The sequence below is a fragment of the Mesoplodon bidens genome, assembly GCF_964165515.1.
Source record: "Mesoplodon bidens genome assembly, chromosome: 1".
NCBI lineage: Eukaryota > Metazoa > Chordata > Mammalia > Artiodactyla > Ziphiidae > Mesoplodon > Mesoplodon bidens.
In genome coordinates, this window is record NC_138176.1 from 79,316,506 (window position 1) to 79,341,569 (window position 25,064).

Below are 25,064 nucleotides of genomic sequence, written 5' to 3' on the forward strand. Positions count from 1 at the left end.
TAGACGCTCCACGGCATGTGGGATCTTCCCGGCCCGGGGCATGAACCCGCATCCCCTGCATCGGCAGGCGGACTCTCAACCACTGCGCCACCAGGGAAGCCCTACAATCTTTCAATTTGTGCTCAGTCTTTGAAATCTTATATGTGCTTCACCCCTACATCTCAATTCACACAAGCTACAATTCAAGTGCTCAAATGTTACATGGGCTAGTAGTGGCTACTGTGTTGAACAACTCAGGCTTAAACTTCTGCCTCAGTTTTCCTATCTGTAAAGTGTGTGTAAGAACGGTAAGGTCTGGAGGGTGGGGAGGTGGGTGAAATGGGTAAAGGGAGGTCAAAAGGTACAAACTTCCAGTTATAAAATAAATAAGTCTGGGGATGTAATGGATAGCATGGTGACTATAGTTAATAATACTGTATTGCATATTTGAAAGTTGCTAAGAGAGTAGATCTTAAAAGTTCTCATAAGAAATTTTGTAACTATGTATGGTGGTGGATGTTAACTAGACTTGTGATCGTTTTGCAGTCATACAAATGTTGAAATCATGTTGTATACCTCAAATTAATACAGTGTTGTCAATTATACCTCACTAAAAAAAATTAAGGGCTTCCCTGGTGGCGCAGTGGTTGAGAGTCCGCCTGCCTATGCAGGGGACACGGGTTCGTGCCCCGGTCCGGGAAGATCCCACATGCCGCGGAGCGGCTGGGCCCGTGAGCCATGGCCGCTGATCCTGCGCGTCGGGAGCCTGTGCTCCTCAACGGGAGAGGCCACAACAGCGAGAGGCCCGCGTACCGCAAAAAAAAAAAAAAAAAAAATTAAGATAACATTAAAAAAAACCCTCTCTCGTGTGATTAAATGTTATTAGTTATGAAGTGCTTAGCACAGTTTCAGAGTTTATAAAACAAAACCTTCTCCAAGAATGGCCTGGTGGTCTGTAGGGGAAGAGGAGCTTGTTGCCACTCCGAGTAGAGGAGGGGAGATCTCCTGACAGGAGGCTGAGTAAGGCTGTAATCATGAGTTAGCAAAGGTCACAAGGTTGCTTGAAAGAGGCACTGAGAGCATACATTTGCAAGGATTTACAAGATTTGCCCAGTAAAACATTAATGATCTATAATTTTGCTGAGACTTTAGCTTTCTTTTTCTAATTACTGATGTTACCACTCTCTTATTTTGCAGGTGCTCATTTTTGCAAGAGGAAATGCCAAATAGGCAACTGCTCTTAAATATTATCTTTTAAAAACGTTTCTATTTTACTGTTAAGTCCACTTAACATGAGAGCTACTCTCTCAACAAATTTTTAAACGTACATTACTGTTGACTATTTATATTATTATCTTAATCTACTTGCTAGCAACTCAGTAAGAAGAGTGTTTTTATCTCCATTTTCCAGCCTAGGGATCTTATAGATGAAATCAAGGGAGAATAGCTAAGTCATCCAAAGAATAAACAAAGATTTGGGCCTGAATTTATCTGTTTCCAAAGCCCATGCTCTTTTCATTTCACCATATGCTGAAGAGAACATAGACTGTGTCAGATATTTAAATCAAATTGATTTTGTGATATGTCTTTTTAAAATACCATATCTTACCACTATTTCCTAATTTGGTATATGTTCAAATATTTATTTCTATTTGGTAGGTTTTCGTTTCTTTTCTTTTCTTTTAATTTTTGGCTGCACCCTGCGGCATGTGGGACCTTAGTTCACTAACCAGGGATCGAACCAGTACCCCCTGCATTGGAAAGCAGAACCTTAACCACTGGACTGCTGGGGAAGTCCCAGATTTAGTTTCTGAAATGGTACTAAACTTATACATTAATACCATTCCTATCCAGAGCCCAAAGAATCATGAAGTAAGGAAAGTATTCTGTTAGGCAAATATAATTGTCATTAAGACTACTGCCCTAGAGTTCATGACCATTCTCATAAGAGAGTGTCCAGGACCTCATTTTGAATCTACTTGTGTTTTGCATACAGTTATAGCAATTTTCATGATGTGTCTCCCAAACTTGTAACAGATCAGAATGGTATTAGAGGAAGAACAGCTGACTCAGGTGGCGTATCGACAACAGTAATAAGCGACAAGTGATTTCATGTCAGCAAGGAAGCTAACAGAAAAATATAGAAAAAAACTACTTCAAAGAATAGTAATAAGGAGTCATTTAGAAGAGTCAAACAGTCTTAGTAATTTTTTAGAAGGCAGGGAGGTTATAATACGTCTTAGAAATTTTTCTACATAAAATGATTAATATAAAAATATTTTTGTTGCTTATAAGGAATACTGTTAGCCATCCTTAAATATCTCCATTCATCCATCCATCCATCCATCCACCCATCCACCCACTAGACACTGTATTCAAATTGAACCCAGTATCCAAGGAGTTTACATTTAAGCGGAGAGGAGAGACATAAATCATCACCACATTGTGACAATATAATATAATGCCTGGCACATGGTAGACACTCAAATATTTGTTGAATGAATGAAGGAGTAACACAGGTAAAATGAGAGCATAAGACAGAGGAATTTATTTATCTTTTTAAAAAATATTTATTTATTTGGCTGTGCCAGGTCTTAGTTGCGGCATTCAGGCTCTAGTTCCCCAGCCAGGGATTGAACCCAGGCCCCCTGCATTGGGAGCACGGAGTCCTAACCGCTGGACCACCAGGGAAGTCCCCAAGATGGAGGAATTTAAATTAAACTGATGGTGGGGTAGGGGTAGCAGAACCCAAAAAAGGAGCTTAAGTTGTGTTTTAAAGAGGGGAAGAGCGTTTGAGTTACAGGGGGCAGGATGTCTGAAGGCAAGATGGTGAAAAATGTGTGCAGTGTGCAGTGTGTAGTGTGTAGGAATGGTAGATGATGATGCAAGAGCCACAGGCAGGGGCCAGATTGTGAAGAGCTTTGTGCATTGAACTAAGGAGTTTAGAGTTTATCCTGAATACTCTGCAGAACCTTTGAAGAAGTGGAAGCAGATGTGCCCCCTGATTAAACATTGGTTTTAGAAATATCATTCCAGGATAGATCACAGGATTGAAGTGGGAGAGACCAGTCAAGAAATCCCTGCAGTAAAACAGGAAAAAAAAAGCAGTGAGAGCCTGAATTGAGATTATGGCACCTGTGAAGAAAGGGAAGGGAACTGATACAAAATAAATTGGTATAAAGGGAATTTAATATCTGATGTGGGGATGATTAGACAAAAAGAGGAAGGAGAATGGGATAATCCCTGAATCTCTGGGATTTCACTATGAGAACACAGAGAAGCAGCCAAGGTGGTTGTGGACATGCTGAGTTAGAGATGCTCACTGGGCCTGAATAGTTGACCTATAAAGAATGTTTAATCCTCATTCTAGTCTTTCATTATTATTCTCCATATCCTCTTTTGCACTGCTAAAAAAAAAAAAAAAAGGATGTAGGGAATTCCCTGGCGGTCCAGTGGCTAGGACTCCTTGCGTTCATTGCCAAGGGCCCAGGTACAATCCCTGGTAGGGAAACTAAGATCCCACAAGCCAAAAGGCCTAGCAAAAAAAAAAAAAAGATGCATGTAAGTGAAGAAAGTATTTCAAGGACACAAACTGAAATTTGCTTGCGTGTCAAATTGAAAAAAATAGAGATATTTATCTTAAAAGCTAACATATAAGCATTTTTGCAGAAATAGGAAAATAATTGTTTAGTTTGGAGATCCAGACATTATTTTCTTTGTCACTGAAATAAATTACTCTCCATTTCTCTCCCGTTCTTTCTGATCTATTTTTACAGTCACATTTATGTGCCATCTGCAAACCAATGAAATTTGCTATTCAAATTTTCCTAGTTGCCTATGAATATTCTGCTTCTATTTACAGATCCTTAGATCACATTTTAATTGATAAAAAGAAAATAAAAGGTCAAATGCACATTGTCCCATCTATAAACCTATGTCTAACTTGATTTCCTGTGCTTGTATTCCCTTCTAAGAACTAACATCGCTAAGGAAAAAAATTCTATTATATAGAAAAATTATTTTAAAAAAATAAATTTTATTTATTTATTTATTTATTTATTTATTTATTTATTTATTTATTTATTTATTTATTTATTGTTTTTGGCTGCGTTGGGTCTTTGCTGCTGCGCGCAGGCTTTTCTTCTCTAGTTTCGGCGAGCGGGAGCTACTCCTCACTGCAGTGCGTAGGCTTCTCATTGCGGTGGCTTCTCTTGTTGCAAAGCACGGGCTCTAGGCACGTGGGCTTCCGTAGTTGTGGTGCACGGGCTCAGTAGTTGTGTCTCGCGGGCTCTAAAGCACAGGCTCAGTAGTTGTGAAGCATGGGCTTAGTTGCTCCACTGCATGTGGGATCTTCCTGGACCAGGGCTAAAACCCGTGTCCCCTGCATTGGCAGGCAGATTCCCAACCACTGCGCCACCAGGAAAGCCCTGATATGGAATAATTTTTTATTATTTTTTTAAATAAATTAATTTAATTTAATTTATTTTTGGCTGTGTTGGGTCTCCGTTGCTGTGCGCGGGCTTTCTCTAGTTGCGGTGAGCAGGGGGCTACTCTTTATCGCAGTGTGTGGGCTTCTCATTGCAGTGTCTTCTCTTGTTGCAGAGCACAGGTTCTAGGCATACCGGCTTCAGTAGTTGCGGCACACAGGCTCAATAGTTGTGGCTCACAGGCTCTAGAGCTCAGGCTCAGTACTTGTGGTGCACAGGCTTAGTTGCTCCACGGCATGTGGGATCTTCCCGAACCAGGGCTCGAACTCGTGTCCTCTGCATTGGCAGGCGGATTCTTAACCACTGCGCCACCAGGAAAGCCCCGATATGGAAGAATTCTTATATATTTGTAAATTTTTTTTCTATTCTAGTTTCCTCTTTTAGAACAGTGCTTTTTGACAGCATATTATTTCACATTTTCTGAAACACTTTATATAGCTGTTTCAGCAATTGTGAGGTTAAATGTGTCCTAAATTTGTAGTTTTCCTCAGTCTTCCTTTTCCTTCACAGTTTGCTACCTGCTCTGAAGGGGCAATATTATCTTAATACACTAAGATACTCCCTGTTCTTAAACAGGAAGTTGTTTCAAACACTAGAGCAAGTCCATAAAAGGGTGCTTACCCGGTTGACCTACTCAGATAGCTGGTTTTCACATTGGCTCTCCATGTACCAGGCATTTTGCCCTGGGTGAGCTGGAGGATATCCCAGTAGAGAAGAAGGTCAGAAGTGTTCTGGGTTTCCTTCAACCTAAGTTTGCTGTTTTTGTCTCTTAAGTTCAAATTAAATCATGTTACCAAATGATAAAACACGTACAAACGGAATGGTATTTTTGAACTTTATACATTTTCTACTGGAAAGACTGTCCTGGGCCTCACCCAGGACCATATTCATAAAGTTCCCATTACACTCCTGAAAACAAGCTGGGCCTATATTAATTTCATAACACAACCCTTGACTTCTAAAGTCACTTCGATTTGATTTCTTGAAATATGTTGTGATAGAAGATGCTGTGGCATCTGATAATACCATGCTGCTTATAGTATTAAGATTCTAACTTAGACCACTCTTCAATAAAAAGGGATGAACCATTGATGCATGCAACAACTTAACTGGGAACTTAACTAAAAGGTTAATTTCAAAAGGTAACATACTGTATGATTCCCCTTATATAACACTGGGGAAATCTGAATTGGTAGATTGTATCAAAGTCAATATCCTGGTTGTGATATTATGCTATAACTGTAAAATGTTACCATGGAGGGTGACTGGGCAACATGTACAGGGGATCTTGCTGTATTATTTCTTACAACTACAAGTGAATCTACAGTTATCTCAAATAGGCTCATATTTTGTTTTAATTATTATATATTTGTTACATAAGTTGTTTGTAGGTATCAAGTATTATATTAAAGTTAAAGAAAGAAAGTAGATTTATGTGTACTGATATGGAAACACACTATATTGTAAAGTGAAAAAAAAGTAGGCTGTATAACACGATCCCTAAATTATACTTATATCTTTGCAGATATGTGTGCTAAGAATTCTGGAAGGACAAATAAGAAACAGTTTATGGTAGTTTACTGCTGGGTCATGGGACTAGAATAATGAGGAATGGAGGACTCAATAGGAAGCCCCTTCCTATTATTTTGATGAAGCCAAAAATGACTTGAAAATGAGAAAAATAATCCTTTTTTAAAAAGTTCCTGTGTAACGGGGCTTCCCTGGTGGCGCAGTGGTTGAGAGTCCGCCTGCCGATGCAGGGGACACGGGTTCATGCCCCGGTCCGGGAAGATCCCACATGCCTCGGAGCAGCTGGTCCCGTGAGCCATGGCCGCTGAGCCTGCGCGTCTGGAGCCTCTGCTCCGCAACGGGAGAGGCCATAACAGTGAGAGGCCCACGTACCACGAAAAAAAACCCAAAAAACCAATCATCATTCTTATTTCATGCCTACTATTTGTAGTGCATGTGCTAGGTTCTGAGAATAAAAGCAAGCATATGACATAGCCTCGGACTTCAAGATGTTGATGATATAGCTACTGAGAAATAGAGTATATAAATAAAATATAGATAACTGTATAATAAGTGTTATACATAAATATTATATATATGTAAGAGTTATATACTTGCTACAGACAGTAAGTGCTGATAAATTATCAGAGGATGAGGTAGTTACAGAAGCTTAGGAAAATCCAATAATACTTTTGCTAGCAGGCCAAAATAAATGTGGGGACTTATTTAAGAAAGAGTAGACTGGTTCAGCTCTACAAAGATTTATGTAGAGAAAAGATAGGAAATAAAATTGAAAAGAAGCAAATCAGTTCTAATGTGAAGTCTTCATGTCAGCTTCCTAACGTTCAGTCTATATTTAATATGAAAATAGAACTTGGATCAAGATCTATATAAGATAGAATATCTGAATTTCAGCCTATTGATTTGTTTTGTGTAACTGAAACTCCTGTCCTTTTAGTTGATCAGCTTTAAGACTGTTTTGGACCTTTGCATATTGGTTTAGTATGTTTATTTGGAAAAGGGCCCAATTCTCTTTAGAGATTTATTACCCTCTCAATTTTGTCTGGAAGCTGGCAAGAGACTTTTAAAACCTTTGCTAGGGTATAGTGTGGAAAGCAAGGTCTAGGGTTTTATTTTTATTTTTTATATTTATTTTTTTAAATTTATTTTTGTCTGCGTTGGGTCTTTGCTGCTGTGCGCGTCTTTCTCTAGCTGCGGCGAGTGGGGGCTGCTCTTCTTGCAGCACGTGGGCTTCTCACTGCAGTGGCTTGTCTGTGTTGCGGAGCATGGACTCTAGGCACATGGGTTTCAGTAGTTGTGGCACGCAGGCTCAGTAGTTGTGGCACATGGGCTTAGTTGCTCCGCAGCATGTGGGATCTTCCCGGACCAGGGTTCGAACCTGTGACCCTTGCATCGGCAAGCGGATTCTTAACCACTGTGCCACCAGGGAAGTTCCAAGGTCTAGGGTTTTAGATTACAAATCCCAGCTAAAGTATCAATTATACTGTATTAAAACTACCTTCTCTTATGAGTAAGATGGGTCCTTAGCTTCTTTTCCAGTTATATATGGAGGTAAAGGAGGAGGAAATACCTGTAAGCTAATTACAAATGCTGTGGCCAGGTGGTGTGCTGCAGGTAATGATCCTTGACATTTGTATGCCATGGCCCTTATCACTTACAGTGTGCTATCATATATATTTGATCCTCGGGAATGCAGCCCATGATAAACATCAGAAGGGGTAGAGTAATGGCACATTAGTGGCAGACCCATAACTTCCTAGGAATTTAATTCAGCATTTCACATGATCTAGTCTGGTTACACATTGAAGCATTTATTTCATGTTATTCATGGTCTTCAGTTCATCTGAGCAAATGAGTAAAAGCAGGTGGAGGGAAATCAAGCTCCAGAGTTAGATGAGAAAAGGAAAGAAAAGAGTGCTTTTTAGTCAGAATTAGAAAACACCTGGGAATTTTAATAAAGTTCCACAGTAGTATAATTCAGCAGAAAGTGCTTGACAAGGGCTCTGAAAACATTGATTACTAGCCACGTGACTAGGGTCATAGAACTAAACTTCTCTGGGTCTTATTTTCCTTAACTGTAACATAAGTGTAATGTGGTCTTGCTGCTCCACGTTGTATTTGTGAAGATCAAATGTGTGATAGGTATAAAAGCCTGCAAATGAAAAAGTAATCCTAATGGGAACTTCAGATTAAGGAAAAAATAATACCCAATATTGTTTCTCACTCATTTAGTTCCCAGACCCAGTAAAGAGTGTTTTATACTGCATTTAGAGCCTTTACTCCACTAGACACATACATACACACACAAAACAACCCATGAGGTTTGGAGAGGTAACTTGCCTAACGTCACAGATTATAAGAGACAGAATCCAAACTCAAAGCCAAGTTGGTCACACCAACATACGTACCTTTACTTTTTTGGACCTGCACAAATATCTATGTGTTCTGGCAATGAGGGTAATGAGTCTCTGTTATGAAACAGAGATCAGGAGCTAATTGGAAACATTTGAGAGGTTGGGGGCCCTGTGTTTTTTGAAGCTTGATTGAAGTGCTTATTAATACATATTTAAAATATATTATTAACATATATATTACATTATGTATATAATACTATTTGGGGAGTTTTGAATCTAAGAAAATACAAGATAATAAATTTATTTTGATTTTTTTTATTTTATATGTACATTTCTATTACTCTGTAAGAAGTTATAATCTCTTAGAGGAAACAAAGCATCGACCTTTGAGAAGATTTCTGAGAACTGTAAGTTAAGAATTAAGTGGTCATGTTTCTTTGCTTCATATTTGATACAATAGTCTCTCCAAATTATTTATACAAACACACACACACACTTTCTTTCACACACATAGTTTGGTGGAACCTCAGTGCAATCAGCTATCTCTAGTTATAGGTTTTGATTCAATATTGTTTCAAGTTGTGCTTCTTTAAATCACAAGCTTTACTGAGTATTTATTAAATGTGAAGAATTATGCTAGGAACTGGGAATTCAGAAAAAAATAAAACCCAGTCTTAACCCTTGGGAGCTCATAGTCTGGTTGGGGAGATAACTGTGTAGACAGACAATTTACAGATGTCAAGTATTAAAATAGAACTAGGAAAAATTGCTTGTGGGACACAGAGAACAAAACTCTAATCAGTCTGAGGGAGTCAGGATGGCTTTCTCTTGATCTAGGTGTTGCAAGGTACACAGATGTTAGTCAGATGAAGAAGAGAGGTGAGGGCATTCTGGCAGAGAGAACCCAGCATGTGTGAGGCCCCAGTCACAGGCAAGGCTGGCTTTTAAGAACTGAGGAGTGGCAGGAAAAGAACATGAATGAGAAACAGAAGGAGACAGGCTCAAAGGCCAGCTGTGGAAAGATTGGGAAGGGCAGGCACTAAAGGGAAAAAACCCCGACCAACTAATAATTTGAAACAATTTTATTATGACAACAACTATACCTGAAATAGTTGCCTAAAGTATTATGTGAATGGCCTGAATAGCATTCCATTATACATCCCAATATGCGGAATTTATATAATGTATGCACTCAATTTTTCCTTTAGAATATTTAGGTGATTTCCAGGTTGTTATTGTTTATTTGTTTTACTATTATAAAGACTGCTGAAGTAGAAAAAATCTTTGCTCTTGTTCATGATTATTTTCGAAGTCAAAAGTTATGTATATTTTTAGGGCTTTTTTAGAGTGACAAAGTAACCTTCAAAGAGTTTGTACCAATTTATAGCTCTGTCAACAATGCCTGAATATTCTTTCTGAAGCTCTGGGGGAATTTTCTTCACTAGAAATCTCTTCTCTGACAGTTTATATGTGAAAATAGTATTTTGTCATTTGAATTTACATTTCTTTAATTTTAATAAGTCTATACATTTTTTTCATCTGCTCATTGGAAGTCACTATTCTTGTGTGAGTTTTCCTAAAACCCCTCCTCCCTTTTTATAAAGTGATTGTCTTTTCCACATATTAAGGATATTAACTCCATCTGTCCATAAAAACTGTATAAATGCTTTTTCTTGGGGTCATTTAACTTTTAATTTTTTTCTTTTCATACACACAAATACATATACACATTTATGTGTATTATACATTTTCATACCCAAATTATAATAAAACAAGTTTTAACATAAAGAAATTTTATAATTTTATGTAGAAAAAACATCCAGCAATCTTTTTCTTATTTATTATTTTATAGCTATCATTCTTTTTTTAAAAATTAATTTATTTATTATTTTTAGCTGTGTTGGGTCTTCATTTCTGTGCGAGGACTTTCTCTAGTTGCGGCGAGCGGGGGCCACTCTTCATTGTGGCGCGCGGGCCTCTCACTATCGCAGCCCCTCTTGGTGCGGAGCACAAGCTCCAGAGTCACAGGCTCAGTAGTTGTAGCTCACAGGCCCAGTTGCTCCGCGGCATGTGGGATCTTCCCAGACCAGGGCTCAAACCCGTGTCCCCTGCATTGGCAGGCAGATTCTCAACCACTGCACCACCAGGGAAGCCCCATAGCTATCATTCTTGAAAAATCTCCCTCAACACAAAAAGTATATTAATATTAAGAAGGGCTTTTACGTCAAAGCAAAGGGATGTAGATTTTATCCTGAGGGCAATGGAAAGCCATCAGGACTTTTAAAATGAGAGAATATTTTTTTTTTAAGGAAAGTAACAAGATGTTCCAGGATAGAAAAAGCTCTGCAGCGTCATTATTAAGAAACTACAATACACTAGGTATAGCTGAAAGCCTAGAATAAAGCCATGGATATGGAGAAAAAGAAGCAGGACATTGCCATATGAGAATTCCTGGGGTTTGGTGAGAGATTATTATAGAGTGTGAGAGATGTAGAGAGGCCTAGAGTGACAGTACAGTTTCTCGTTTGAGTCACTCAGTTGATGCTGAGAATCTTCATCCAGATTAGGAATGCAGGATGCAGCAGGTTTTTTTGCGTATTTGTGTATATGGATGGATAGAGGAGATGGATAAGAGAAAAGGGATGTGTTTTACTTCGTCTCATATTCTAGGGACTGAATAATGCCATTACTTAACGCACTGGAGCAAACACTTTCCTGGAGTACTCTTCAATGCTGTTGCAGGTGCAAGTGATACCAAGATGTAGGAAAGTAAAAATGGGACTCTTTTCCCACTCACAGGATTACATTATAAATCTATTTATCCATATCTATCGATCTCAATATCTACCTATTACTTACCTATCTGTCTACTTTAAACCTTAACATTATTTATTGATATATTCCTTTCTTGTTAATTTTGAATTAATCACCCCAGGCCACTAGAGACTGAAGAACCTGATTTGGATTTCTGTATGCCCAGTCATGATACAGAAGAGCAGGAAGTCATAGCCAAATTACTGTCACTTAACTTGCCTCACTAAGTTTCCCCTGATTCTCTGAAATAAAGAGTTTCTTTTTAACCACCTTTATCCTCAGCCTCCTATTATTTTTTCTTTTTCTTTTTTTGTAAATTGAAGTATAGCTGATTTACAATATTGTGTTAGTTTCAGGGGTACAGCAAAGTGATTCAGTTATATATATATTTTCAGATTATTTTCCATTATAGGTTATTACAAGATGTTGAACATAGTTCCCTGTGCTATATAGTGAATCCTTGCTGCTTATCTATTTTACATATACTAGTGTGTATCTATTAATCCCATACTCCCAATTTATCCCTCCCCCGACTCAGCCTCCTATTTTTTAGGTAGCTATCATTACATAAATAAATAGTAATAACTATATTATTGAGTGTTTACATTATGTGTTTATAATGTTTATGTACATTATCTCATTTAATAGTCACAATAACCCTGTAAAGTTAGTACTATTATTATTTCCATTTCACAGATAAGGAAACTAAAGTATAGAAATGTTAATTAACTAGAATTTCAAGGTAGTAAACTGAAATGGAAGTTCACCATCTTAAAGCATACTACACTGCCACCATAAAAATTTTCACATTGATTCACTTGAGGAAATGCTTGTAAAGGAAAAAAGAAAACAGTTTTTATGATGTAGCTTCATAACGAGTTTTTCATATTTGAATATGAATGTAATTCTTATCCACACATTTGAGAAACTGTAATATAGTGTTTGAGTTATAGTATAGAGTTTGGGTTTTTAAGATTTGAACTAGAGTTCAAATCATGACTCTCCAGTCTTCTAAATAAACTTGACAGAAATATTTAATTCATTCAACAAATAATTATTGAACTTCAATGTGTCAGGCACTGTTCAAGGTACTGGAGGTTCTATATGTTAATTGTTTGCTTGTTTTTTTGTTTGTTTGTTTTTCTCTTTTTTCTTTTTGGCCACGCTACGCGGCTTGCAGGATCTCAGTTCCCCAACCAGGAATTGAACCCAGGTCACAGCAGTGAAAGCCAGAATCCCAACCACTAGGCCACCAAGGAACTCCCTTAGGTGTTTAAAACAGTGAACAAAATCACTTCCCTGGTGGCGCAGTGGTTGAGGGTCCGCCTGCCGATGCAGGGGATGCGGGTTCGTGCCCCGGTCCGGGAGGATCCCACATGCCGCGGAGAGGCTGGGCCCGTGAGCTATGGCCGCTGGGCCTGCGCGTCCGGAGCCTGTGCTCCACAACGAGAGAGGCCACAGCAGTGCGTACCGCGAAAAAAAAAAAAAAAAATCACTTCCCTGATCTCATGGAACTTACCTTCCCGTGACAAGCAAGTGTCAATAAATCAACAAGTAAATATATAAACTCTGTCAGACAGCGGTAAGTGCACAGGAGGGATGTACTGCAAGGTAAGAGATATAAAAAGGGTGGAGTGTTATTATCTTATAGGATATATTAGTTTTCTAGGGGTTCTATAGAAGTACTACAAAGTGGGTGGCTTAAACAACAGAAATCTATTGTCTCACAGCGCTAGAGGCTAGAAATCTGAGATCAATATCTACAGGGTTGGTTCCTGATGAGGGCTGCAAGGGAGAATCTGCTCCATGCTACTTTCCTAGAGTCAGGTAGTTTGCTGGCCAACTTTGGCATTCCTCCATTTGTAGGTGCATCATCCCAATTTCTGCCTTAATGTTCACATTGTGTTCTCCCTGTGTGTGTGTCTATGGACAAATTTTCCCTTTTTATAATGACACCAGTCATATTGGACTGGGGACACATCCTACTCCAATATGACCTCACCTTAAGTAATTACATCTGCAATAACTCTATTTCCGAAAAAGGTCACATTCTCAGGTACTAGGGATTAGGATTTCAACATCTGCATTTGGGGGGACACAATTTACCCCATAATACAGGGTAATCAGGAAGTCCTCACTGATAAGGTGATATTGGCACAGGGGCTTGAAGGAAGTAAGGAAATGATCTATGCAGATATCTGAGGGAGGAGTGGTCCAGATACAAAGGACCTGAGACCAGGTCCTAGAATGTTCAAGAAGTGGAAACAAGACCAGTGTGGCCATGGTGAGTGAGTGAGGGGATGGCTGGAAATAAGGTTAGAGAGGGGTGGGCAGGAATGGAGGATGGATTACATAGATCTTATCTTACATCAAAAGATGGAAAAGCCTTGTTTCTTACTCTGAGAAGGGAAGACACAGGAGGGCTTTGAGCATTGCTAGCTGCTCTCTGGTAAGCCACGTGTGAGGAGCAAGGGTGGAAGAATACAGACTGGTTAGAGACTTTTGCTATCAGGCAGGTGAAAGATAATGGTGGCTTAGGCTAGACAGATTGTACTGGAAATACAGAAGTGGTTGGATTCTGTATGAATTGCTCTTAGAGCAAATGTGGATTGTGAGAGCAAGTAAGGAATTAAGACTATCTCTGAGGTTTTTGTCCTGAGCATCTTAAAGGCGGGAAAAGCTATATTGGAGCAGTTAATTTGGCAGGAGAAGATAAAAAGGAGCTCAGTTTTGCCCGTGATAAGTTTGAAACTCCTAGATATCAGGTAGAGGTGAAGGCAGTTGGCAATAGGAGTTTGAACTTAAGGGGGAAGACTGCGGATGGAGACATACATTTGGAAATGCATATCAGAATATAGATTCTATTTAAAGTGATGCAGGACTTCCCTGGGGGTAAGACTCCGCACTCCCAATGCAGGGGGCCTGGGTTGAATCCCTGGTCAGGGAACTAGATCCCGCATGCCGCAACTAAGAGTTCTCATTCTGCAACTAAGAAGTCCACAAGCCACAAGGAAGATCCTGCGTGCCACACTAAGACCCGGCGCAGCCAAAACAAACAAACAAACAAGTAAATAAAAATAAATAAAGCCATGGAACTGTGAGATCAACAACAGAGTGAGTACAGAGATAGAGAAGATATACATGGAGAGGAAAAGGAGGACCAGAACTGAACTCTTGGACATTTCAAAGCTTAGAAGTTCAGAAGTTGAGCCAAATGAGGACTGAAAATTGATCATTTAGATGTAGTAACATGGGGGTCACTTGGAACCTTGTCAAGAGAAGGTTTGGTGGAGTAAAAAGCTTGAATGGAGTAGGTTCAACGAAGAATGTGAAGAGAGGAACTGGAGGTATTAAAACTTTGTGGAAGATCTTGCTGAGAAGTGGTGTTGAGACTGGAACACTAGCTGCAGGGGAAAGGAGGGTGTCTGCGGTAAAGGAAAACATTTTTCAAAGGTGGGAGTATGTTTATATGGAGATCCATAAGAGAGGGAACAAATTAATCTCTTGAGGGTCATCTTATCTGTAAAAAGCCATAACTCCCACCTCCCACCTCCATGGGGCAACTGAGCTAATGAAGGGAGATAAGGATCAGGTCTTGGAAAGTGGTTTGCCCTCAGTCAAAATGACAGCTCCAGGGCTTCCCTGGTGGCGCAGTGGTTGAGAGTCCACCTGCCGATGCAGGGGACACGGGTTCGTGCCCCGGTCCGGGAGGATCCCAAATGCCGCGGAGCGGCTGGGCCCGTGAGCCATGGCCGCTGAGCCTGCGCATCCAGAGCCTGTGCTCCGCAGCGGGAGAGGCCACAACAGTGAGAGGCCCGCGCATACCGCAAAAAAAAAAAAAAAAGACAGCTCCAACTGCATCCCTGAGAAACAGTGATGTACACAAGGCTGGCCCCTGTGGGGATTCACCCCTCCTGCCACCAGGCCTGGCACAGATGGAGGTCTGCAAAACCTGGTCCTGCTGTTTAAGTTCTTCATAGGGTTGCAGAAGACGTGTTCTCCGCCTTAGTGAGGACGGGGGGCCGTCACTACCCTGTCCAGTAGCTGAAAGATGCTTTCTCATAGTGAAGAAGGTGGGAAGGGAGAAGCTTGATCTTGGGGAAGGCGGAAACGCCCAAAGCGTGGAAGACACGCGGCTGAAGTCGCTTCACTCACCAGCCCACATCTGACTTGGGGTTGAAGTCGCAGTTCGCATTTCACACCGCATTCACTCCAGAAATTAATTCCTCCTAATCAAGAGGGAGTGGTTGGCGGAACAAAGAATGTGTGTCTGCGGAGGCTAGGGGTGGCTGGGTGGGTGCCTATCACAATGCGAAAGGGGAGAATGCGTGGGACTAGGCAATGTGTGCAAGGTATGAATGGAAAGAGGCCAGTGAGTGTGGAGATGGGCAGGGAAGAGCTGCACGCGGCGCCCCAGCGGCCGGGGGCCTCTCGAGAAAACGTCTGCCTGTGATGCGGGAGCGCCCGCTGAGGAGCCTCCTTCTCCCCACCCACCTCCCAAACTCCGGCAGTCAGTGGTGCATATAGACATATTTCTGGGAGCTGTCCATGAGCTCATCGCTCTCCCGGCGATAGCGGCGGCAGCGAGGGAAGCAGCCTCATTTCCCCCCGGCGCCGCTAGAATAAGCCCCGCCGCTCGCACATTCACACGCGCAGCGCGCGGCGCCGGGAAGGAGCAGCCGCCGGCACAACCCCGAGGCCAAGGTCGCCCCCGACCCTGGCCCGCCATGGCCCGGAGCCTCCCCGCCGGGAGGTAGGTGGGCGCAGGAAGGGGCGAGGGGCTCCGGCCAGGACTGCGGCCGGGCGAGCCAAGCGGGCAGCCGCCCCTCGCGCTCTGCGGCGGAGGAGCCGGGCGGGGCCGCGAGCGCGGCGGCTGCGGAACCTCCCGGCCCGTGTGGGGCCACGGGCCGCAGGCCCCGCACGGAGGAGCTAGGAGACCCGAGGGACCCGGGCGTGACAGGAGGAAGAAACCGGAGCACCAGGAAGATGGCTTCTCCCACCTCCCCGGCCCCGGAAGGCGGGGCCTCCACGCCGCCGAACCCGCCGCGGATTCGTCAGGTGGGTGCACAAAGTGCGGGGAGGGGCGCCGCACCCCATTGTTCTCGCCTTCCCCAAGGACGGGGACGTCGCCCCACTGCAGGGGCTGACGAGGAGTGGGACTGACACAGGCATACTTGGCCGCGTCGCCTGGTCCAGGACCATTCTCTGAATGCCCTTTTCCCAGTCTCGCTTCACACATGGACACAGAAACACACACACACACACTCCTAGAAAAACACGCTTTCCAAAACCAGATGTGTAACTTATGCATACACACACGCTCATACACACCCCGCAAACTCACCCCCCAAACTCATCCCCCCCGCCGCGCACAGAGACACACGCCCAGCTGTCACATGACCCACTGCGGAGCTACACCATTAAGGAGGAGCCCTTGGTGCCCTCAGGGGGGAAATCCACCCCAGACCCCAAACCCCCGAGGACCTTGAGAGGGACTGCTGGAAGCATTCACTTCCCACCCACAGGAGAGAAGGCACCGTGTCTAGAGGTTGCTTACTAGTTCTCAACTTTCAGATAGAGCTACACCCAACAATTGCAGCCTTGTATTAGACATTAGTTCTGGAAAACATGTGTTCCTGCTCTCCCGACTGTCTCTGTCTGCAGAGACAGTTTTCCCCAACACTGCAAGGGAGGGTGTGGGGTGGGTGATGCACATTTCTTTGGCTGTCTGAATAAACCCTGTTTTCTGTTTGTATGGTAATATTAAAACATGGGAGTACTGCATCTGGTTGTGATCTGTGATTTGGTATCTAAAGGAGCTTTCTTCTTTTTGTGCTACCATTGCCAGGAAATACAGCATTAGCACTTTAGGTTATCGCGGTAGCAACGCAAGCGTCAGTTTGCCCTGTTCAGTGTAGTGTATGGATGTGAGAATATGATCCACTGACTACAGATAGGCAACCTCTTTACCAAGGAGAATCGAACTCCTGTTTAGAAATGTGGTAAAACTGGTGAATGCAGCAGGAGGATAATACCCAACAGAATAGTTTTTCTTCAGGGCAATGTGGAAATTTTGAAGAACCCAGGAGCTTTAGAATTTATGAAAACATGACAGTAAAATTTGGTTGACACTTCACAAGGCCTTTGCCACATTTGAATTTTAATGTGTACAGATAATGTTATTTTAGGGATAACCTTTGTTTATGTGCATTTTTAGTGCAATGACTAAAAATCAATGTGTACTTTTTTTTAATGGCCCTCTGTATCCCAATGAAATTGTTAGGGTTTTAAATGCTTGTAGAGTCCAAGACTCTAATTTGATGACAATGCATTTTACTTGCACTTGGAGTTATTTTTTTTTCCTGAAGCATTGTGGTAGCAGGCATCATTGCATCTGTATTTGTCATATTTATGCGTCTAAGAATGATGGTGAAATCACCGCTATTTGCAATGTAAGAAAAACCATGTCCTATGTGAAAAATCATTTTTATACCTATTTGGCTAAATATATATGTACGTTTGTGTATATAGTTATATGTACTCATAAGAATCTCTGTGAAGTCTCATTCTATATTTAGAATAATTTTACTGATCTAAGAAATAGTATGTGTGAAAATGATCAGGAGAAAAAATTTGTATGAAAGGTCATTGCTATTTTGCAGAGTAGACACTCTACTTAGAGGACCTCATAATTAGAAGCTGTGTAAATGACATCATGCTGCAACATTCAAGGAATTGACTGGTGTCCTCTGCTCAGCTTTTCATTTATATGACCTTACAGAAGCACTCTTTTAGTGATTGGTGCATTAATTTGCATAAGGTGTAGAAATAGGTTGCTGGAATTATTGGTCATTCCAGTCTACCTGCTTCATCTAGGCAGGTGGAACGGAAGTCCTGACAACCTCTGACTACAGTGTCACCACTTTCCTGCAAGTGATTTTGAGCAAATTAGAAATTAAAAAAACCAGAAGGGATAATAGTGTTTTCCTGCAAAGTGGTGAAATATTTTAGGTCCCAGTCCCAGTATATTTTAACTGTGTCACTGTTTCCCTGACATGTTTCTCCTTGTTCTTTAGTAATTCTTTTTCAAATCAATTCTAGATTGAATCAGAATTGAATTAAAGTCTGAATTGTTTTCCTCTTTTTAAACCATAGTTGACAGAAAAAGTATAATTGAAAGAACATAGAAATCCAAAGGTTGAAAGATTTTAATTAAAGACATGGCATGGGCTTTAGCAACAGATAAATTTATTATTCATCATTTTAATTATATAACAGAAATTTAGAAATAAAATATTTTAGAAAGGCTTTCAGTGAATATATATTTATATCTTGTAAATTGGTATATTTAACTGCTAATTTCAATGAAAATATTCTATGTGAAGATTCATTTATTCAACAAACACTTATTCAGCACAGAGTAATGTTTCATGCCCTAAAGATAAAGAAATGAAGAAGATAAAAGTGTTATCCATTAGGAGGTATAGGTGTTTTTAATGAAGACAAGCATTAAAGTATCTGAAATTTGAATTGCTTATAGGGGCTTTTCCACATTATTTAAAAATATATTTCTCAACTTTTTGTTTTGATCATTCCTCTAATAATGAGTCTAAATAATTCCTGGGTTTGCATATACCTAAAAAGTCACTGTATGACTGAATTAATGTTTGCATCCGTTTGATATATGATATATTTCTGTTCTGTTTTAATTATTTAATCTGTTATAGAATGATATATCAGAAACTATATATTATTTTTACAACTTAATCTTTTGGACAAAGTTTTATTTTTATTTTTTAAGCTTTTGGAAATTGCTGATATAGCATGAAATAGCTAAAGTAATCCAGTGCCTTTGCACAGTGCAGTTAAAATCTAGGTTTCCAAAAATGAGATGATCAAGGGAAAATGACCTTCAACTTCATTGTGTCATGTTAAGGGAGAGAAAAATTTATTAATATGCTCTGTCTTCTCAGGCTCCTAAGATACTAGATATTTTTTTTTCCTCTTTTAAGAAAAGGGTTATATTTTCTTTATTTTCTATACAAGATAACAGAAGTGCAAATGGAATTCAAGTTATTTTCATTTGATGAATTTAAATAATGAAAATTTTTTTCAACTCTGTTGTAAATCCTACAGTTAATCAAGGCAAACTAAAGGAGAAGTAAACTAAAGGTACAGAAGTTTCACTACTTTTTAAAACCATTTAAGTCAAATTAGCTACCAAACTATAAAGACAAATCTCCTGGATTTCATTACGTGTTTATTCTTTATTCATTTTCTGACCATAAAAGATTAAGAAACGATAGTTTTGCCACTAAGTTTTTAAATAGTTTTTCTACATATATTATGTGTATCAAGAGATCCATATGATTTCTATGGCCATTGCCAGAAAACTTAAAACAGTTAATTAAAGGAGTATTTATTGAGATCTTGAGGTTAAGATACTTTGCTAACATCTTTCTGGGCCTTATCATCTTTCTGATGAGCTATGATGGGAGTTTCCAAAGCACTGATTGATTTGAGAATTGGAGAGCTATAACACATCCTTTATAATTGGAGCCAGTAGAATTTGGTGTCTTTTTCTTGTTTCATGATCGATCCTTCTCCATGATCTGTGGTTCTTAGTGTTATTTCATTTATGGAAGCAAACCAGTGTTCTTTCTTTCTTTGTTGAAGAAACTCAGAAACCTCTCATATGGTAATGATAAAATATTTACAAAGGGGCCAGGTGTGATGCTAAGCAAGGCACAGTTTTCCCAACAGTCCTATGAAGGAGATATTATTATTCCCATTTTCTGATGAGTAATGTGGGTTTAGCGAAACTAAGCTGCATCCTCAAGTTCATAGCTAGTAAGCTGCAACTATGCAACTCAGGGATTTAAAACGTCGTCATGATGCCTCATTTCACACTCATTGTTATTTTATTGTCTTCCCCTTCTAATTTGTAACCATTGGGGGAGATCTTCTTAGCACTGTTTCTACTTTGAGCCCTCTGTAACCATTCTCAGGAATTCTCCTTTAGTTTGCCTTGATTAACTGTAGGATTTACAACAGAGTTGAAAAAAATTTTCATTATTTAAATTCATCAAATGAAAATAACTTGAATTCCATTTGCACTTCTGTATTCTCTAAGGGAGAATTTCTGCAGCGTCATGGTTGCTGAGAGGAAAGACTAAGGCCCTCATTTAGCTTGTTTCCCCTGAGAGCTCTTCAATTATTCCTGCTGTTTCCACGTTGGTCCTGAGAAAAATAGTTCTAAGAATGAGCTGGATTAATGGAGAGTCTTCTTGAGCAGGCATAAATAAATAGGAGGCTTTCATTTTCAAGTTTTTTAGTTTCTTCCAATATTAATTCCATGCTTTGTTTATGCTTGTCAAGATAAGTTATATTTTGAATTTTCGTGTTATGCACGTATTTGAGTTACAAAAAGAGGATAATTTCCTTTAGACAGTGAAGGGATAAAAGAGAATAAAAGCAATAAGTGAATATAGTGATGCATTGATATAATTGGTTTAGATTTTTGATTTTGTTTTTTAATTTATATACAATAAAATTCACTTTTTATACAGTTTAATGAGTTTTGACAGATCCTTAGAGTTGTGTATCTATCACCACAATCTAGGTGTAAAACAGTTCTAGCTCCCTGAAATGTTCCTTTTTTTTTGGGCCAGGCTGTGCAGCATGCAGGATCTTAGTTCCCCAAACAGGGATTGAACCTGTGTCCCCTGTGTTGGAAGTGCAGAGTCCTAACCGTTGGACTGCTGGGGAATTTCCCTGAAATATTCCTTTGTACTAATGCCACTGTAGTCAAACAAATCCTCCCACCTTCAACCTCTGGTATCTAATGAGCTGTCCTCTGTCCCTATATTTTTGCCTTTCACAGAATGTCAAATAAATGGAATCATCCAGAATACAACCTTTTGAAACTGACTTTTTTTTACTCAGCATAATGCCCTTAATAGCCATCTAACTTCTTTCATTTGTCAATATTTTGTTCCTTTTTATTGTGGAATAGTATTTTATTGTATGGGTGTACCATTGTTTAGCCATTCAGATGAAAGACATTTGGGTTGTTTCCAGGTTGGGGCAATTATGAATAAAGTTGCTATTAAATATTTGTATACAGATTTTGTGTAAACATAAGTATTCACTTCTCTTGGGTGTATACCTAGGAATAGGATTGCTGGATCATATGATAAGCATATTTTAACTTTATAGGAAACTGCCAGACTATTTTTCAAAGTGGCTTTATGGCTTTTGCATTCCTTTCAACAGTGAACCAGAGTTCCTGTTGCTCCACATCCTTGTTGACATTTGGTATTGTCATTTTTTTCCTTTAGTCATTCTAATAGATCTGTAGAAGTATCTCATTGTGATTTTAATTTGTACTGCTCTAATGACTAATGATACTTGAATATTTTTGCCAACATTTTCTTTGTTGAAGTGTCCAGATATTTTGGCCATCTTTTAAATTGGGTTTTCTTTTTGTTGAGTTTAGAGAGTTATTTATATATTCTGGAGACAAGTTCTTTGTTAGATATATAATTTTTTAAAATAAATTTATTTATTTTATTTTTGGCTGCATTGGGTCTTCATTGCTGCATGTGGGCTTTCTCTAGTTGTGGCAAGCGGGGGTACTCTTTGTTGCGGTGCGGTGGCTTCTCTTGTTGTGGAGCACAGGCTCTAGGTGCACAGGCTTCAGTAGTTGTGGCTTGTGGGCTCTAGACCGCAGGCTCAGTAGTTGTGGCGCACGGGCTTAGTTGCTCCATGGCACGTGGGATCATCCGGACTAGGGCTCGCACCCATGTCCCCTGCATTGGCAGGGGGATTCTTAACCACTGAACCACCAGGGAAGCCCTAAATATATGATTTGAAAATATTTTATCTTAGTCTATCTCTGCTCTTTTAATTCTCTTTTTAGTGTCTTCCTCAGATCAAAGGTTTTTAATTTTGATCAAGTCCAGTTATCAGTTTTTTCTTTAATGGGTTGTCCTTCTGTTGTATCTAAGAACGCTTTCCCTAACCCAAAGTCACAAAGATTTTCACCCATTTTTTAAAAAGTCTATCATTTTAACGTTTGACATTTAAGTCTTTCAGTCACTTTGAGTTGATTTTTGTGATGTGTAGTTCAAGATTCTTCTTTTTTTTTGTATATGAATATCCAGTTATTCCATTACCCTTTGTTGAAAAGACTGTGCTCTATTAAATTGCCTTTGCATGTTCGTCAAAAAAAAAAATCAATTGACGTATTGGTATGAGTTAATATTTGGACTCTCTCCTCTGGATTTAGATATTTTGAGTTTTTCAGATTTCAGAAAAAAGTATGTATCATGTAATTTTTAGAAAATCTAATGACATTAACATGCTTTTGACTTTGTTTTTTAAATGTTATTTACATAGTTTTCAATCTAAACATCAAATTAATGTACAAGGCAAGCTCATATGTCTGGAATGGAAACAGTTTATGAAAGTGAAATGCATATAATAAAACTATATCAAGAAAACAAATGGAAAAAAGACATGGTGTACCCTATTTGATGAATACAAAGAGTTTCCAGAAGTTTTTAGAAAACAGTTTCTAACTCAGCTATGTTGAATATGGAAGTGAGATGAGAAATAAATGGGGACTTTAAGCTTCATTCACTATAGGCTTTGGTGAAGATTAGCATTTCACTTTTTATAAAGCATTACTATATGTGTAGATATGGTATATTAAGGAGCTAATTATCTGTTCCTAGTGACACATATGGCATTGAGTTCAATAGTCTAAACCTAGCTTTTAGGTTAGGTTAGGTTATCTATTGCTGCATAACAAACCACCTCAAACATAGTGGTTTCAAACACCAGTAATCATATGTTTTGCTCATTAATCTGCAATTTGAGTAGGGCTTGATGAGAACGTTGGGAATCAGCTGGGGTTACTGGAAGGCTGGAGGTGACTTTACGGCTGGGGACAGATCATCTCAGGTTTGCTCACTTGCATGTCTACTGGCCAATGCTGGGGCTATTGGCTGGAACACCTATATATGAGTCCTCTTCAGGTGGATACTTGTCTTCCTCACAACATAGTGACTGGGGTCTAAGAGTAAGAGTCCCCAGACATCACAGCAGAAGTAAAGGACATCTTATGACCTAGCCTTGGAAATCACATAGGGTTACTTAATGCCATACTCTCTAGGTTGAGGCAATCACAGAGGTTCAACCAGATTCAAGGGCAGGGGAATAGACCCCACTGCCCTATGTAAGGGATGAATATCAACATTACATTGTAAGAAATGCATGTGGGATAGGCTATTTGGCCACCTTTGAAAATATGATCTACCACAGAGTGAGAACTAAGTTAATACAAAGTAAGCTGCTATATTCGGCACATTATTTTTGTCATTGGATCAGGAGGTGACACAGATGTGACAAGAACTGGTTAAATAAGTATTTCACAGGAAATATTTTCCCACTTAAATATCATAAATCACTCTGTGCGAACACTGTACTTTTTCACGTTGTTTGATTTTCGGTTGCTTAGTAGTCCTGGACTTGGGTTCTGCCTGTGGAGTTTGGAGGGTGTTGCATAGTACCACCGTTAGACACAAGGCTCTAGAGCCTCCGAGAAGTCAGAAATCTGGCTTGTACAGCTGTCCTGGTTGCTCTTTGAGTAATTCTGAGTAAATAATTTCATCTTGCTAAACCATAGTTTTGTAATCTATAAAATGCAAATAATTATCATTCTATCTCATAAACCCATTATTAAACTTTGATATAATATTTGGGCAGGTACTTCTAAACAATAAAATAATACAGAGGTATACTTTATTGTGAAAAAACATGTAATTTTGATTTGAATTGTTTGTGCCCTAAGCATCTTGGTTAACTAATTGAACTTATTCTAACAGTTTATAAACATAATTTTATTATACTTTTTTTAAAATTGAAGAAATCATATAAGAATGTGGTAGGGAATTCCCTGGTGGTTCAGTGGTTGGGACTTGGCGCTTTCACTGCTGTGGCATGTGTTCAGTCCCTGGTTGGGGAACTAAGATCCTGCCAGCTGTGGTATGGTCAAAGAAAAAAAGTGTGATAATAAATTAATATTTTTATAGATGGATATATTTGAAAAGTAAACCTTACTACAAACCCAAACTCTGCAATCCCCTACCCCTGAAACAATCATTTCTTATGTATTCCCTTAGAGATATTCTGTTTATAGAAACATTTTTCTGTGTACATACTCCTCCCCCCTTTTGTTTACACAAATGGGAGCCTACTATACACGTTGCTTGATACTCTGCTTCTTTCATAAAAATTTATTCTGGTCCAGTTTGGTACATACACTTGATCTTTTATTGTTACATATTATTTTATTAAATGAATGTATCATAATTCATTTCACTCTTTGTGAATGGACATTTAGGTTGTTTCTAGTATTTTGCTTGAGTGAAAATTTTGTACATTTGTATTTAAGAATGTATGTGGGCATATATGGGTCTTTGAACACATGTATTGGTAAATAAATTTCCAGAAGTCAAATTGTTGGATCAAAAGCTACTTTTTACTCCCTCTCACTTCTGAATACTATATTCAACAATGTAGAAACCCTCAAGTAACAAAACTGAATTATATCAATTTTGGTCTTAGGTGTATAATTGTCAGTCAACTTTATATTTTGCTAATCCTTTTTTGTTTTCTCCATTTTTTAAATGTTACATGCTCAAATGTCAACATATTAGGAAAAGAGCCATCATAATCTTGCGATGCATCATTATGGATCATACTACTTTGGCTGAAAACTTTTCTTCATTTAAATCTATTCTTTCCTTAGATCACTTTAGATTATTCAAGTTCCAGAGTGTTATTAACAAGTATTATTTCTGTTCACTTCTCAGAATCCTTCATTATAATTCTT

The 25,064-nt window shown here is 39.4% G+C and overlaps 1 protein-coding gene across 3 annotated transcripts in view; it reads left to right on the top strand.

Annotated features, from left to right (window-relative positions):
- Positions 1–15,758: 15,758 nt before the first annotated feature.
- ANK2 (ankyrin 2) overlaps positions 15,759–25,064 on the top strand; it is a 720,153-nt gene continuing 710,847 nt past the window's right edge. For all 3 annotated transcript variants that reach the window (XM_081237049.1, XM_081237043.1, XM_081237038.1), the window contains exon 1: positions 15,759–16,222. In XM_081237049.1, coding sequence (XP_081093175.1) covers positions 16,151–16,222 — 72 coding nt within the window. In that variant the 5' untranslated portion in view covers positions 15,759–16,150. The remainder of the gene's footprint in view (positions 16,223–25,064) is intronic.